This window comes from Sceloporus occidentalis, unplaced genomic scaffold (genome assembly GCF_023333645.1).
Source record: "Sceloporus occidentalis isolate IW3139 unplaced genomic scaffold, rSceOcc1.0.p SCAF_28, whole genome shotgun sequence".
In the NCBI taxonomy this organism is placed as follows: domain Eukaryota; kingdom Metazoa; phylum Chordata; class Lepidosauria; order Squamata; family Phrynosomatidae; genus Sceloporus; species Sceloporus occidentalis.
In genome coordinates, this window is record NW_028317008.1 from 5,441,162 (window position 1) to 5,459,668 (window position 18,507).

Sequence of the window (18,507 nt, forward strand, 5' to 3'; positions counted from 1 at the left end):
TGTATTGTGCCTATGTACCTTTAGGCATCACGTCATTTGCGTCTCTATTCCCAATCACTGAACACCTTTAAAGGTTCCGTTTAGACAAAAAATTTATTGCACTCTATTTTATCTTGCACAGGTAAACCTTAGCAGATCTGATTTTTTTTTTCCTCACAATAAAAACATCTTTTAAGAAGGTTTTTTTCTGGTTTCTATGCCAGCAACCAAACCAGTGCATGCTTTTGTGTTACAAGATAATTATGGGTTCCCAGTAAAAAACTTTAAAACTACCCTTTTTCTCAGGCATTTGTTTAACCTACCTCTGTTGTGCCTACCTGTCCGGCCGGGGTCCCACGGTGTTCCTTGCGCACGTCCTCCTCATGTACTGACGTGCGCTCGGCACGCACACGAGGGGGCGTGCGTATCGAGCAGGCATGCCTCCCAGCCACTGACAGCCTTGATCGGGCTGCCGCAGCATATCAGCGGCAATCGGAGAGACGATCCGCCGCTACATGCTCGCGGCGCCCGACCAGTACCTCTTCTGCCTGTGTGGCGCTTCCGCGTCGCTCGCGGCGGCAACACAAGCAGAGAGGACTTTGTGGTTGAGCCGCCGCAGGCATGTCACCGGCGATCAAGTGTTCGATCGCCGCTGCATGTCCACGGTGGCTGTTACATTACCTCCCCTGCCTGTGTGGCGCTTCCGCGTCATTCGCGGAGGTAACACAGGCAGGAGGTTTTGTTGTTTGGTTGCCATCGCGACGACGCTATTATTGCACCGGTCGCGATGACGTCATCTTACCATTGGCTCTATTTAAACTTCCTGGTCCTATGTTTCATTGCCCGTTCAACAAGTTCATATATTTGTTCTCAGGGTGTTTGTTTCTCTTATGCCTTCTTATTGATTTTCACGTGTATCAGACCTCGGCTTTCGTTCTTCTGACCTTGATCCTCTGCTGCCCGTCCCGACCTCGGCTATTGTTCTTTGACTTCGCTCCTGTGCTGCCTGCCCCGATCCCGGCTTGTTTATCGGATATTCCCGCCATTCCTGCATTGTGGGGCCATCACCTGTGGTGCCTGATCCGGCGTAACAACCTCTGCATGTAACAGACATACAGTGCGTGGGATCTACAGGCTGCCCCGGCTACATGACAGGGAAGTCAGAAGCACCGGTAAGTTTGGGGGGGGTGTTAAATGGGGGGCATAAGGCATTTCTGGAGGCAGAGTGCTCTGTGAAATGCCTTTTAACCCCCTTAATGCCACTCTGCCTCCAGAAATGCCTTTTTAACCCTCTAAACGCCACTCTGCTTCCTGAATTCCTTAAACCTCCCTATATGCCACTCTTCCCCATAATATGCCTTTTAACCCTCTAAATGCCAGAGTGGCATATAGGGGTATAAAGCATTTCTGGAGGCAGAGTGGCACATAGGGGGTCAAAAGGCATATCATGGGGCACAGTGGCATATAGGGTTAAAAGGCATATCATCGGGCACAGTGGCATTTAGAGGGTTAAAAGGCATATCATGGGGCACAGTGGCATATAGGGGGTATAAGGCATTTCTGGGGCAGATGTGCATAACTGGGGGGAAGGTTGGAAAATAGAAGGAAATAAAACCAAAATATTTTTCTCAATCATAGCTTTTATTAAAAAAAAATAGTTTAGATGAATTAACATTTAATGGTAAAACTTTTTTCCTATAGGGTCGTCTTATATTCAGGCTTTTTCTTTTTTTCCTAAATTAATATTCAGATTTGGGGTGTCGTCTTATAATCAGGGTCGTCTTATAATTTGCTTTTTAAAAGATGGCTCTACTGTAACTCCTATCATCCCCAGTTTGCATGTTCCTGATATAGGCAATGATAAAACGTAATCCTTTAGTTTATGCTGGTTTTAGCTGTTAAGTGCTGCAAAGCAGGGTTTTTCTAGGAAAGAAATGCCTAGCTGTTACGCCAAGATAAATTAATTTAAGTCTAAAACACGTCAATTTTTTTAATAAAAAATTGAATATGAGAGGCATTTATATACTGCCAAATAGTTTTCCAACTCCATTGCTAGTAGCTTTATAATTACTATATTAAGTTTCTTGTTAATCCCTAAAAATATTACTGGAACTTAAAAGAAAAGATGGAGGGTCATATTTATTTAAGTTGGTATTAAGCAATATAAACATTCTTTTCTCTACCAATTTATAAGGGCTGCCCTAAGGGACTGTTTATGAGCCTCAATTTTATGTTTCAAAGACTAATTTTTCCTCTTTTTCATTAAACGTTTAAAAATTACATCTAGGCATATCTAATATATTGGTAACATAATGTTAATCAACCAATCAACACAATCATGAGTGATATGTTTTAGTTCTAAAAAATATGTAACACAAACTGTTTCAGATTACAGAGAGCAGTCAAAAGGGGTTTTTACCGGTCGTTGGGGTGCTAGAATTCTACTGCCTATCACATAAACGCCTAGAACTGGGGAAGTTCAAAATCAGTTCAGCACAGTTACTACACATAGTCATAATCAGTGGTAAGAGAACAGAGGATAGTAGCAACACTAACCATTGAGGAACTGGGAATATAGATATTTGTGGTCACAGACAGGGCAAGTCAATACACTAGAGGGCATACACATCAGCATAACATAAGGACTAGAAATACTTGTAGTTGTAGACAGTACAGTACTTTAAATCGAAAGAGGCATAGTGAATAGTAAGCAGAGGTGACGCTTAAATGACTCTTTTAATGGGTATCAATATAAAGGAACTGGGTCTATTTGACCCTCAGTAGGCCCAGGAGCCCAACCACATACACCAATCAGCCTGAACATTATGACCATCTGCCTAATACTGTTGCCAAAACAACCCGGACCTGTCGAGGCAAGGACTCCACTAGAACTCTAAAGGTGTGCTATGGTATCTGGCAACAAGACGTTAGCAGCAGATCCTTTAATTTCTGTAAGTTGCAAGGTGGGGTCTACATGAATCAAGCTAATATGTCTAGCACATCCCAAAGATGCTCAACTGGATTGAGATCTGAGGAATTTGGAGGCCAAGTCAAGACCTTGAACTTGTTTTTGTGTTACTCAAACCATTCCTGAACCATTTTTGTCTTGTGGCAAGACGCATTATCCTGCTGAAAGAGGCCAATACCATCAGGGAATACCGTGTCCATGAAAGGGTGTACATGGTCTGTAACAATGCTTGTGTAGGTGGTACGTGTCAAAGTGACATCCACATAAATGGCAGGACATCCCAAGCAGAAAATTGCCCAAAGCATCACAATGCCTCCACCGGCTTGCTTTTCTTCCCATAGTGCATCCTGGTGCCATGTGTTCTGCAGGTAAGTGATGGACACGGATCCAGCCATCTAAGTGATGTAAAAGAAAATGTGATTCATAAGACCAGGCCACCTTCTTCCATTGCTCTGTAGTCCAGTTCTTATGCTCGCGTGCCCAAACTGTGATGCACTGTGTGTTTTGACACCTTTCTATCAGAACCAGCAATTTGAGCTACAGAAGCTCGTCTGTTGGATTTGACCACATGGGCCATTCTTCACCCTCGACGTGCTTTAATGAGCCTTAGCCGCCCATGACCCTGTCGCTGGTTCATCACTTTTCCTTCCTTGGACCACTTATGATAGTTACTGACCACTGTAGACCAGGAATACCCCACAAGATCTGCAGTTTTGAAGATGTCAAAGTCGCTCACATCCTTACGCTTGCCCATTTGCTCTGCTTCTAACACATCAACTTTGAGGATGAATTGTTCATTTGCTTCCTAATATAATAATTGGTAGAAGGGTGAACTAAAAGAGGATGGAAACCACTGTTGTACTCCACAGATGTGCCATAAATATTGAAGGAGAAGAAGGTACAGTTTAGGAACCATAAACAGATTCAGAATGAGGAAGATGAGAACATATACAGTTAGGTCCAGAAATGTTTGGACACGGTCACAACTTTTGCTATTTCAGCTGTTTACCAAAATAAAAGTTACAGTTAAATACTGAATATGGACTCTAAAGTGCAGCTCTTTAATATCTTTTTCAAGGGACCAAAAACAATTGGACAATTGACTCAAAAGCTGTTTCATGGACAGGTGTGGGCTATTCCTTTGTTATTTCTTTATCAATAAAGCAGGTAAAAGGTCTGGAGGTGATTAGAGGTGTGGCATTTGCATTTGAAAGCTGTTGCTGTCAATGCAAGTGAAACAGGCCGTTCTTAGGCTGCAAAAAAAGAAAAAAAATAGCAGGAACATTAGGAGTGGCCAACTCAAAAGTTCTGAAAAAAGCACTGGTAAGCTCTGCAAAAAAAAGGCCTGAATGTCCACGGAAGACAATAGCGGTGGATGATCGTAGGATCCTTTTCATGGTAAAGAAAAACCCTTTTATAAACATTAAGCCATGGGAAGAACACTCTCAAGGACGTAGGCAAATCATTATCCAAGTCTACTATAAAGAGAAGGCTTCATGATGGCAAATACAGAAGGTTCAGCAAACCATTCATAAGCCTCAAGAATAGAAAAGACAGATCAGACTTTGCCAAAACAAACATCTGAAAAAGCCAGCCCAGTTCTGGAACAGCATTCTTTGGGCAGGTGAAATTAAGATCAACCTGTATCAGAATGATGGAAAGAAAAACGTATGGAGAAGGCTTGGAACAGCTTGTGATCTAAAGCATACCACATCATCTGTAAAACATTGTGGAGGCAGTGTGGTGGCATGGGCATGCACGGCTTCCAATGGCACTGGGTCACTTGTGTATATTGATGACGTGACAGAAGCAGCTGGATGAATTCTGAAGTGTATAGGGATATATTGTCTGCTCAGATTCAGTCTAATTCAGCGAACTTGATTGAATGGCACTTCCTTTTAAAGATGGAAACATACTGCAAAAGCAAGCCAGGAGTTTTTTAAGGCAAAGAAGTGGAATATTCTGCAATGGCAAAAATCCATCACCAGATCTCAACTCAATCAGACATAAATTTCACCTGCTGAAGACAAAACTTAAGGCAGAAAGACCCACAAACAAACTAAAAGAAAGCTGCAATAAAGGCCTGGCAAAGCATCACAAAGGAGACCCAGCGTTTGGCGATGTCCATGCATTACATACATCAAGCAGTCATTGCCTGCAAAGGATTCTTCACAAAGTATTAAAAATAAACATTTTATTTATGAATGTGTTGATCTGTTCATTTCATTTGAGCCCCTGAAATATGAGGACTGTGTATGAAAATGGTTACAATTCATTCTAAATGTTTTCATACAATATTTTTGTTCAATCCTTTATATTAAAGCTGAAAGTCTGCACTTCAATTGCATCTCGGTTGTTTCATTTCAAATCCATTGTGGTGGTGTAAAGAGCCAAAATGATGAAAATTATGTCAGTGTCCAAATATTTCCGGAGCTAACTGTATAAAGCTAAGCTTAAGGAGGGGGAAAAAAACAAATTTTTAGATGTGCCAAAGCATACACGGAAGAGAAAATTGCCAGGCTAACGAAAAATGTAAACAAGAAATATTTTGATTAAAGATGAATGAAGGGAGTTATATAATTGAGGATAAGGATCTAGTTGAGTGCATAAATAAATACTTTTGTTCAATTTTTGTTCAAGCGGAAGGTGAGGGGACATGAACTTAGAAGGGAAAACACACTTTTTTTGTGTGTACAGTGGAAAAAGTTCTACTTGAACTATCCAAAGTAAAATCAGACAATTCTATGGGAACAATGGGTTATATCCAAAGTTATTAAATGAGTTTTGGAATGTTCTGGCAACACCTTTTAATACCAGGCTTATTTAACCAGTCGCTATTGACAAAAGTAGTTCCAGAAGATTAGAAGTTTGCAATTGTAGCACAGATTCACTAAAAAGGTAGCTTGGAAGAGCTTGCCAAACTCAGACCAATAAGTCTTATTTGGGAAATTAATGAAAACTATGCAAAAGGAAAGGATTGCTAAGTAAATGGTTTGCAAGATCAGAAATAAATTTTTTTATATATTTTTTAGTTCTTAATGGTAAATTGTGTCTTTCTGCACATAATACAAATTTTTACAACATGGTAGACATTTCTGGTGGAACAAGCCAAGGGCAAGCTCTTTAGGTGAATTAGAAGAATGGTCAAGAATGTGTCAGATGCACTTAAATGTTAATAAATATAAATTATGCATTTGGGGCATAAAAATCCTAAAGCAGAATATAGTTTCTGAGCACTTAGAGGTAAGCAAGGTAAGCAGGGAATGCAATAAACCTTCGGAAAAGAGAAGCAGGATTCTGGGTTCTATAGCAGGATGCTGGGTTCCATAGCGAGAGGAATTAGTAACAGAAAGAGAGTGGTGATTCTACCACTTTACTGATCACCAGTCAGGCCTCATCTAGAGTTTTAAGAAAGTGAACACAGGGCCTGAATGACTGGGGCAAGCTGAAGTGAATGGCCTGTTAGAAACCATGTGGTGTTGTGGAAGCAGGGAATGGGTAACATTGTGGCATTTTTACTTGAGGTTAGCAGGAGCTTTAACATCTTCCCTCTCTCCCTCCCTGTTTTTCGGTTATTGTGGTGAATTTTTTAGAGACGGTTCGTCAATGGTGAGGCGGTGGTACACCTCAGTAAGTTGGTGTATTTTTTTTCCCTAGGGCAGGGTCACTTTGGAAATGTAATGTGATTATAGTCTAACATAAACATTTGATGACTTTCCTGCCACATAATTGACATGTCATGCATGGTAGCAAAGATATGGATCCACCAACTTCAACCTGTGTATCCTAGCAACCACTTCTAACACCTATGGAAAAAAGTGTATGTGGTGACTAAGTTCTATGATTTATAAAATTAGATTTATGCATTATGGGAACTGCAGTGAGCCTTTTCTATAAGAAGCACTTGGTAGCCCTACATAATGCTTAATTTATTCTTGAGATGTATTGAAAGTCACTGATCGAGCTATACATTAATCGAGGCCTGTTTGGCCTCTCTTGCCGATTATTATAGCCAGGGCTGGTGACCGGTAATGCATAGTGACGTCCGCAATTAGATTGGTAATCTCTCACTTTACTGAAGAAAGCCCAGTTCTCGTTATTTTTTTCAAAATCAGCAGCCATGTAACATTTATATATAACATCACTGATTGTATATGTCACATGTACCACATCTGATATCCCTACAGCTTTCATCAGTGCAGACTCTGCACGTTCCAGGAAAGAATGACATAGTGAAGAATTGTTTCAAACTTTTCCTGGAAAGTAATTTAGAGGAACTTAATTCTTGTTTCCTTAGTCCTTTGATATATGTCTTCTTGTCATGAATTACAACCTGTGTAAAGTGAATTGTAACACTGGGCTTTTAGTTATTCATGTCTGGTTCCAACATGTGTTGCTTAAATAATTGAAATATTAAGTCTTTTCCACTAAAACACATAGCATGCAGGTTGCTTCATGTGTATGATCTTAAATGTGAATGATTTTAATTAAAAGGCTGTGTGGTCTCTGTCAGCTGTATGATTTGGCCTGGTGACTGCAACTGCTAATCAATACTTGGACAGCAATTAATTATGTCAGAACAAGATAAAACTCCATAAGCAAAAACTCCTATCCAACTGCTCTGTAACTGCCAGACGTCAAGGTTTTTCTTATTATTATACATTTAGGGAAAGTAAAAAGTAGTCAGGCAGTGGTTGCCAAGTGCTTCTTTAGATGATGTTTGCCAATGAAAGAATAAACAACGAGTTTTAGCTAAATAAAAGTGACAGTGGTTTAACTGATCACTCCAGGCAATTGCCCTCTGTAGTATTTTCCACTAAATTTAACATCTACAAAGATGTTGAAAGTGGAAGAGATTTAATCTGATCCAAAAGCATCTGATGACAAGATATAAATGCAGCGGCAACTGAAAAATATCCCCTGAAAATAAATAATTTGTTTGATTTGTATTTCTCATGCAAAACACATACTCAGATTTTTGTACCGATACAAGCTTTATTGACTGTTGGTCTAAGCTTGTATCCTCTGAGTGATATAAACTGTCAGGAGTGATCTACTGACAGGCTAGACAGGCTACTGACCGACATTGCTACTGTGCAAATAAAAATCAGGTAGAACTCGAGTGTTATGTCCACAAAAAGTAACGTAAAAGGGACTGGACAATGTAAACAGTCTTTTCTTAAGCAGTAATGAACATGTGTCATTTCCAAACAACTCTATAGTCGGACTTGTTAACCTGCCAATTATCTAATCCTCTGCTTCTCAGCCTTTGGGCCAAGGAAACACTTGGTCCTTCTATATATACTTGGAGTCCTCGGTTAGGTAACCTGCACAATCTCACACTTATCAACCACTACCCTAGCATATGGCTGTTGGGTGGAGGGTCTTTTTTGTTGATACCAGTCATGGGCTGGGGTCTGCTATGTCACAAATATTTTACTCAAACGCTTACTAGCACATTTTATTGTATTTTTGGAGGGGGAGTTGTGTAATTATGATATGATATTAGACTGAAAATGTCTCAGTGGAGCTGGGTTCTTGAACACATGTTTTCCTGGGAGCTTTTGACCACCACCCTTCCTCGAAGACTTGAATGCTCCCCCCTCCTTTGGGGGAATCTGATGAAGAATATCCAGCCCTTTTTTAGGCTTTGACATGAAGAGAAGAAATGAACTGCGTATCCTCACCAGGGGAGTACAGTCCTAGTCAGGGATGATTTCCACGGTGACCTTTTCACTTTGGATCACAGAAAATGGGCAAAAGCACAAGATACCCCAAGCTTCATTGAATCATTTTAAAAATCATGTTCTCTAATCTATGTAATGAAAGTATTGGATATAGCATCTAGATTGGACCATAATAGTTTGGCACTGAGACCTTAGCTTGTCAGTGACCAGGTGGCCACGTGTGCCAGATTGCTTGTGACAGCCCCTAAATCCAATGAGCTGTCCCATTTCATGGACAGTGCTGGCTCAGGACCTAGGCATGTCTGCAGTGGCGTCGCTACAGGGGGGGGCAATTGCCCCCCCTAGGATATTCCTTGCCCCCCCTGTTGCCCCCCCGCTGAATTTGGAGCCACCCAGGACAGTCCCCTTGACTGCTAACGACGGCATGGTGCCGTCGCTAGCAGTCCCAGTCAGGTGCTAACGACGGCACCATCCCGTCGCTAGCACTATCTTACCCTGTGGACCCCCATCACCACCTACTCCGGCGATCTGCCCCTCACACTGAAGGGCATCACCGGGGCCACCCGATCTGGCCGGTGACGGCACGCGCAATGACGCGATGACGTCACCGCGCAACTTTATTAATAACTGACAATTGTAGGTTAAAGCGATATGGGGGCATGCTGCTTAGATGCCTGTATCTCAGGCATCTAAGCAGCTACAGACCCCCAACATATACAAAAAAATTATGTTAAAAAAAAGTAAAAAAAATGATATAAACATAAAGTAGTTAAACTTTAAAAAAAAAAAAATAAGTTTAAGTATTCTAGCTAAATGATCACTGTGGTAGCCAATGTTACCACAGCGATCATATAGCTATAAAAAGTCACATTCCCTTTTTAAAAATGGCCGATACTAATTTTTAATCCCATGATCCCTTTGATCATGGGGTTAAATTAAGCCAACGGTAGAGGGAGGCAATTTTTGAAATCCTGATGAACTGCAAATATTATTAAAATCAGCCATTTAGCCTGTGTGGTACGTGAGTAACCATCTCATCCCTGCAGCGCCTTGCATTTTTACTGCAAACCTTTTTTTTCCTGTAAAAGTGATTTTTTTTTTCTCCCTTTACCATAATTTCTTTGGGATTGTAAGGGGAAAGAATGGTGTGTGTGCTTCTGTGAGTGAATGTATGGAAAGTATGGTGTGTGCTTCTGCGAGTGAATGGAGATATGAAAGGCGTGTGAATGATCAGTAATTGGGGTTGAAGCCTTGACGTGGCATTACTGCTCATGTAGGAAGTTAAATTATGGCACAAAAAGTACACATTTGCAAGAACTACACCCCTTGGCGCATCTAACGAGGGGCTGTATGTGTTTCTAGTACAAACCTGGAGTGCGCTAGACACAAATGAACATGTCGCTATGGTTAGAAAAAACATATTTTCTAGCCAAAGCGACATATTCCATCATTATTTGTGCACTCAACTTTTGTCCTAGAAATACATGTAGCCCCTTATTTGAAGCTCCAAGGGGCGTAGTTTCTTTAAATGGATGAATTGTCTGAATGAGGGAGAGCATGAGTTAATGTGTGGATGATTTGTCTGAATGAGGGAGTGCATGAGTTAATGTGTTTGTGTGTATCATAGATGTATAATTGTGGAAGGGAAAAGATGGCACTAGCAGGATGTTTGAGCCTTGGGGACCGAGATGGCACAGCCCGGGTGTATATGGGACAAAGATGGCAAATCGTATGTGTGTTATCTGGGTGCTGGCCAGGTTCTATGTGGGCAATGTGGACGCCAGGGCTTGCTTTGGGGTGTGCAACCTGTGATCTATGCCTGTAATTTAGGGGGTTTTAAATATACCTTTAATGCTGTGTTTCTATGTGAATTCCAATTGATCTGTACCTGCAAAGCTGGATTTCTGTGTTATTCTGTAGATCCATATCTGCTATGCTATGTTTCCATACGTTATTTATGTATACCTGCAAATACAGGGTTTGTATGTCTTGTTCAGTTGATTAATACCTGCAATGCTGTTTCCATGTATTTATTTGATCTATACCTGCGATGCTACTTTTCATATATTATTATTGTATACCTGCAAATACAGGATTTGTATGTCTGATTCTGTTTATTTGATATATACCTTCAGTGCTGAGATCACAAGTGAATTGCAATTGATCTATACATTCAAAGCTGGGTTTGTGTGTTAATGTGTTGATCTATACCTGCTATCGGCAGCAGGGTCTAATATTTATATATATATATTTATATATATATCGGCAGCAGGGACTAATATTAATATATATCGGCAACTGGGGCTAATATTAATATATATGGGCAGCAGGGGCTAATATATATATATCAGCAGCAGGATCTAATATTAGGCCCTGAAATCATTTAGTGCAAAAGTTAAGGTATTGTGTTGTTTAAAGGATTTCAAGGATTAGTCGTACTAAATTGTGGCTTCAGGCTTCCCATGTTGAATGATCAAGTATTGTATTGTCCAATAACAAAAGTATCATTCCATAGCACATTACTTTTGGCAATATATATATATATGTTTTTTCAGTGGTATGATTTAATGGTGGAAATTATTAATGCCCCCCCAGTTTGACTGTGGTATCTTGTGTGCCCTCCCTATATACTGTTTCTAGAGTCGCCACTGCATGTCTGGAATAAAAAAAACTATAACACCAACTGACACTGGCATCCGCAAATCAGTGAAGATAACACTATAATGTGTGTTATAAGGGCAACCAGGACACTGCAAGCCGCTCCAAGACAGTGGGGAGGATCTCTAGGTCATGTCACCAAACTGTCCTGCATAAAAGCCCAGATTTTGCCACTCTAGCCCACTGCCCTCCTGAGCTCTACTTCTGTCTTACTTTTCTGCGCTACTGTGCATGTGCACAATTCTATGATGCGCAGTATGTATTCTCTGGAGTATTGGAGAGTTTGCAGAGTCTGCATGTGTTAGCATATGTTGTTAGCCTGTGTTAGTACATGGTGTTAGCATTAGTAAGTGTGTTAGCTTATGGAGTCAGCATGTGTGTGTGTTAGTGTATCGTGTCAGTGTATGTCAGCAGATGGTGTTATAGTGACAGGTGTGAGCGTAGGGTTAGTGGTGTGAGAGAGAGGAGGGAGATAGTGTGTATGTATTAATGTGTAAGTGTATGATGTAAGCTTTATTGGGTGTTAAAGTAAGTTTGCATGTTAGCATTAGCATGTCTTTTTGTTATGGGGAGAGAGAAATACTACACCTAGGCCCAACTAACCCTAGGCTCACCTCATGTCTGAGGCCCACTGCTGTTTTTTTAGAATAATGAAATGGTCCTGCTCTTGTGAGCTTACAGTGTAGTCGATTTTCAAAAAAGCAATTTGAATAAAAAGGCAAATGGTACAACATATTAGTTAATAAAAAGTGAATATGAAATAATATGAAAAGTTGCAAATATGCAGGTGTTTCATCAAGCACGATTTAGAAAAGTGAACCCTCTACGAGATCCTGTTTTGTGTGCTTCATAATTCAAGCAGGTCTGAATGCAACTGTTACATTTTGAAGTGCAAACATATTTCCATACATTTATGGTGAAAGAAACACTACCTTACATTTTTCCATTAGCAGATGTGCTTTAAAATAACTACATTCTCAGAAGCATTTTTATGACTTTTTTTAGGAAATACAACAGTAGCCATACAAGGTTACAACTATTTGGCTAGGGGGACAAGATTTAACTTGTTAATGCCAAATCAGTAAACTTGTCATAAAAAGCCAGCTCTTAACGCTGAATGATGAGAGTACCTGGGAACTTCCCAGGCTAGGCCACCGGAACTCTCCCTCTTCTGGTGGCATGGCTTTGTGTGACTGCAGAGTCAGGCAAATCAGGGGCCTGCCGTGTGGAGGCAAGCTAGGCCCAGACACCATTAAATTAACCATGAGCAGGGGAGGAGGGAGGGGAATAGGCATGGTCAAACACCACTCCTCAGTCTGGAGGAATTGGAAGGTGGCCCGGAGACTCCAAATCAAACACAGAGAGTTCCCAGGTATCATGATGAGTATATTTGGGGGTTGTGTCTACCAAGATAAAGAAGTATGTTGCTAACTCCACAATTTGCAGTTCCAAATCTTGGCACATTTAATGGTTGGCCGCAAAAAATATGCTACATCAATGGCCATCTAAAATTTGATAGATACAGCATATGTATATGTTATGAAACAAGGTTTGTGGAAACTGTTTTCCCCATTTAAAAGAAATTATTCACATACCTAAAGGGTATATTGTACAGACTGAACTAATTAATGTTTGTGACACAATTAACTAAAAGCTAAATATGATTACCTAAACTAAACTAAAGCTATTTAACTATTACCATACTGAATATACAAATGACTGATCATTAAAATAATTAGGTGCTGTGAGCTGGCTGATCAAAAAACTAAAGTGTTTTATCAAGCCTTTATCTTTCAATACGAACATCAGGTAATGAGAGATACTAGGAAAAACAGGCAGCTGCCTTTAAGGTGACCACAATTAGGCCATCTCTAGATATCTGACTTTCACATAATGAGCCATTTAGACCTTATCCATCAATCTTATAATCACAAAATAGTCTACCACACTTATAACTACAAAAAGAAAATGGCTAAGGCACCATTGCCCCAATACATGCTTTGCTGCTTACATATGCAGCTTTGCCAAGGAGGTGTAAAAGGTAAGATGACGCTTTCCCATGTATTTAAAGACTGAGAACCTTCTGATTGGCTAATGCTGATCAGCCTATTATTATATTTTAGCATACAGGACTGGCATGACTACTTGACTGGATATAGGACTTCACACACCTAGTAAGCATGTAACTGATTGACTTAATCACAGGTGGCACAAACCTGTATCGACTCACATAAAACAATTAATACATACTGTCCTCTATGTTGTGATGAAAACATAATAAATTATTCTTGTCTATCAATGTCTTTTTTATACATTGTAACCTCTTATTAAAAAGACATATTAACAACACTAATATTTATTTGTTATTATAGCGAGAGAATAACATTTGCCTTTAGATATGTTGATTGCAGATGGCTAATATTTTTACTTGGCATCGTTTGTAAAGAAGTTCTTGTTACTTTTGTATTTATTTTTCCCATGTTTTGCTAGAATCTGAAATGGACTTCAATCAGTTCTAGGATGTCCATAGTCAGGAGAAGTTCTGCCGACCCACAGGTCATTATTTAGTTGCATAAATAACAGGGAACATTTATGATATCCTCTCAGCGTTATGACCAACATGCAAATACACTTTAAACATGCAAGCCAAGAATTAATACATGCAACCCACTTTTGTTTTGGTAATTTATACAAAAACGTAAATACTTATACATTAACACTAAAACTATATTATAGTTGTAGTATACCAGGTCTAACTGAAAATAAATATTTTGAATTGGGCTGCACAGAAACCCCAGAAAGTTAAGGCATAAGGGTCCATGGTCACATGGCTTCATGTTCTGTGGGGCTAAAAAAAAGCATTAGATCAGGGCAGCCAGGGCCGGCCCTACCATGGAGCAGGAAGGGTAGATAATGACCCCTGGTGTCGGCAGGGGGGGCATTATGTCTTGGGCCGGCCCTGAAGGCAGCCCTGGCCTGGCCATTGGGCACATGTGCCTCCTGCGCGTTTCTATGTCCGTGAACCTGAACCAATGCATTGATGAGTGGCTGCATGTATAACATGCTGTCGTGTGTATCCAGCATGTAGCTACAATCATGTTATTTTTCAGCCACTGGCCTTAAAGTGCAAATGCCAATATTTATCCCCACTCTGCCCCTTAATCTGAGATATGTAAACTTGAATTTGTCACTAGGGCTGAGATCAGACAGAAGACAGAATAGGAGGTTAAATTGTAAGAAGTTTTTATAAAATATTGGTTAGTTTTAAAAGACTATTTAATCCAGCTTTTCATGCGGTGATGTATATTTAATACAAAATGGTATATGATGTTACATGCTTGTAAGGTGTATGGCAAATCAATTATAATCAAGATAGTTGTACAGCTAATGCAGCACTGTTTCTCCTTGTGTAACAATAGTACAGGTCATTATAACAATTAAGAACAGTCTCCAGATGTTTGGATAAAAAAACCTGTATGCTTTATTTCCAAATAAAGCCATTTCATGCTGTTCTAACCCACAGCCTCTTAAACATCTCTGACCACTAGTTTCCTATTTTTTCCCTATGAAACAGGATATATCCAGTGTCTTGTCTCTGATTAAATATACATATGAAATTGCACAAGTCTTAACATTGACATACAAGTAAATGTTCACACTTACACAAGCAATACTTGGCTTTTCCCAACTATAAATGTAGTTCTCCTTCTTAGAGTTACACGCATGTGTTCTGATAGGCCAGGAAATTTTAGACTTTTGTTGCCTTCCATGTTTGTACAAAATAATATTAAAGGTCATTTTAAAGACTAGGTATCAGCAAAAGTTGGAGAAGAGGGGGGGCATAAAACGCCTGGAAGTAAGAGCATTGTAAGATTGTGCATGGACAAAGGTAGGTGGTGCTACCATTAAGCCTGTCCGTCCTGCTAACACAATTATACTCAAGGGTCAGGGGTTTCCAACCCGTTACTCAAGGCGTACTAACAGGACATGATTTAGTAATTCTATTCAAATAGGGTGGTTTATAAAACATTGAGCTGCGTATTAATTTAACTGTGTGTCTTCCACTGCGAGGACACTCACAAGAATGCACAGTGCTAGTTACAGCAAGCTGTAGTGGTTGTGCTCTCAAGACATAGTGTACGTGAGCCAGGTGGCGACATCAGAGATCTCCCATGTGTCCAGCCAAATGACAGCACGCATCGGGGATCTTGATTGGCTAAGAGGGCGATCAGCCCCTAGTTTTGTAGCAGAGGAGCCACCATTCCCTACTCCCAGACTTGCCACCTCTGAGCCTGGTCACCTAGACCAGAATATGCCATTGAACATTAGTATGCCAAAGGAGTGTGTTGGGATGCCTAGAATCTGCTATGGGTTTTTTAATATTGTTTTTTGTCTACTGAACTTCCCACAAGTTGCAGAGAATGTTGGCTTTTATACAGCAACAGTCTTGACAAACTATGACATTTATGACTAGCCTAACTTCTCGGTTTGCTTCAGCTTCGGGAAATGTATATTTGTACAATAAAAGCTTAAGTTTATTGTGTGTCTGCCTAATGAGACAAATAATAAAATGGATGAGAACTTACTGAAATAAAAGCCCCGGTCTCCACATACAAATTGAAGAGCGTCCACTAACTCTGCTCCACAAAGTGTCTCAGGACCTGCAGCTACGGAATGGGTCAACGTAAGTAGACACAAAGCCACGTAGAAGAAATTAATATAGGACATTGTCTGCATATGAACCTGTCAAAGAAAACATATAGATTAGTATTATAAGAACTATAGTTCTTAAATGGCAAGAAACATTTAGCAGCTGGTTGATGATACATCATATCATTGTGATGCGGTCGGCAATAACTGGGTTGCATACAGATTCTCATTTTTAGCTACACAAATTGTAGTTATTAAGATTAAAAATATCACATCAAATTAAACTGGGTTACGTACACCTGTCAATTATATTGCCCCAAAATTTGACATAACGTTGTTTATCTCATAAATGTAAAGAAGTCAGGTATAAATTAACGGACAATATTTAACAAATACAAGCGCAGAATAAGTGATACATACAATGTGCACATAAATAGAAGTAATTAAATACTTCCTTGTAGGGTAGCATTACTATTTGAGAGAGACATTAAAATTTATGTTATTCAATTTTTAGTGGAAACTCGGCAATCAGATATAATTGCATGGCCAGCTGTAGTAGCCTGATTCCTTATAAGAAGTTGTGACATTTGCTGAAACAAATACTGCTTTAAGGCAATTATGTCCCTTTAAGAAATGTGATTTTTCCAGAAAAAAATGCTAATAAATAGATATTAGCAATAGTCTTTAAATCTTTATCTGTCATAATTATTTTATAAATGAATGCAATGTTTTGGAGGTTAATGTGCTCTCTGTATGGTCAGCCTTGTTCTTTTACATTGGAACTGAGCAAGATGAATGGATGGTTTCCTTCAGATTACTCAGCAGTAAATCAGCACTGCCATTATCAAAGGAATGTTAGGGTTGTATACATGGAACAATCATGGTGCTAAGTGGTGCTATCAACAGGAACACTGGTTGCTACAGCCACAGTTTACTAATTAGAACCAGTATTGCTTTTAATAGATAACTCTGTAATAATTTAAGATAAATAAAATCTTTGGGGGTTATAGTTTGATTCCTGCATGTACCCAATACCATGGTACAGCAAAGCTCCATCAAGTACTTATGGAGTTAAAAGAAGCCAACTGTTTCAGCACTCATGCAGCATTCCTAAGATATCTATCATGCTAAAACAGTAATTTCTACTTAACGCCATGCAATCCTGGCGAACAAATAAACTGTACAATATGAAAAAAATATTTCTTTATAATCATTACATTATGTCATTTTTGTGCTAGCTTAAAAAATAATGCAATTGGACGCATTGCTTGTTTTGCGGATTGGGCCTTGGGTATATACAGTTGATTGCTCCAAGCGCTCTAGGTAATTCCCACCACAACTTCACAAGGAAAAAAAAAAAACACATCAGCTTATGAAAAAACTTTTTCTTTGCTGGGAAAGGAAAGTTGAAGGAAAGCCAGTAGCTAGAAGGAAGGTCACTTAAATCAATCTAAGAAAATATCCCCCAAATAGTTTTTAAATACACATGATAAAACAATGGAAAGTAAAACCCTTGGAACCTATACAGAGTATAAACCCCTGGATCCTCAGAATGCATTTCTCACATTTTAACCCACATATTGATGATGCATTACAATTGTCAATGTATATATAAACCAGGGAAGTATGGCATAATAGCATTAAAAACAAATCTTTATTCTGCATGCTTTATAAAATATAACATGCCATTTTGGGAGCAAAATCACTATTTTTTGGTAAATGCTTTAGCTTGCAAAATCTTCAAAAACTGTTCAAAATAGTATTGCTATAATATTGAAAATCTGAGCAATAGCTTATAATATCATCTAAACATACTTAAGATCATAGTTTTAAAAAATTTACAAAACTCTCTAAATGCAAGTTTACTGAGATAATAATAGAAACTGAAATAAAAGTATTTGAGTGTAAGCAGAAGTGTTATTGAACAGGTGTAATGCAAACATATGTAAAAAAAAATGCATGCACATGTGAGAAATGCATTTCAAAAGTAAAAAATTGTGAAGTATTAGTAAGTGCTTTACAATGCAAAAAATCAGCAGTTCTACAATATATTGTACCCATTCATAGTTATCTAAAGATGACACCATTAAAAGCAGACTTTCCAAAAAATGCACATTCAGCATTTTATCAGACTGTCAGACCCAAAGCTATTTGACAGCTGAGAACAGAATAATGCATTTTACACATTAAATGCAAAACAAAACATTTGAAGTAACAAAATAATCAGAAGAATAAAATAAAAAGTTACCTTTAAGAAATCACAAAAGTAGCACTTAAATAATTGTGTTGAAAGATTGTTGTTGATTTCCATAGCTTCTTTAAGTACAGGGTCTGGAAATGAGATTGTCAGCTGATAATATGAACAAAAAGGGAATCCAGGAAGATGTTCAGAGCAATGCAACATTTCAATATTGTGGACTTCGCTCCATTGGGTAGGCACTATCTGCTCTGATTTTAGCAGTGACAGACAGATTTAGCAAACAGGAAAGAGATTTAGAGAAAATCCTCACATTTATCTACATTTACACAGACACTGTAGACAGGAAACAGCTGGGAGAACATTTG

The 18,507-nt window shown here is 39.1% G+C and overlaps 1 protein-coding gene across 1 annotated transcript in view; it reads right to left on the bottom strand.

Annotated features, from left to right (window-relative positions):
* The window catches only part of LOC149299728 (insulin-like growth factor 1), a 46,742-nt gene extending 28,489 nt beyond the window's left edge, over positions 1-18,253 (bottom strand). Inside the window, exons 1-2 of the mRNA XM_089486075.1 lie at positions 18,191-18,253; positions 15,879-16,035 (exon numbers count right to left, since the gene is read on the bottom strand). Coding sequence (XP_089342201.1) covers positions 15,879-16,035; positions 18,191-18,253 — 220 coding nt within the window. The remainder of the gene's footprint in view (positions 1-15,878; positions 16,036-18,190) is intronic.
* Positions 18,254-18,507: the final 254 nt, after the last annotated feature.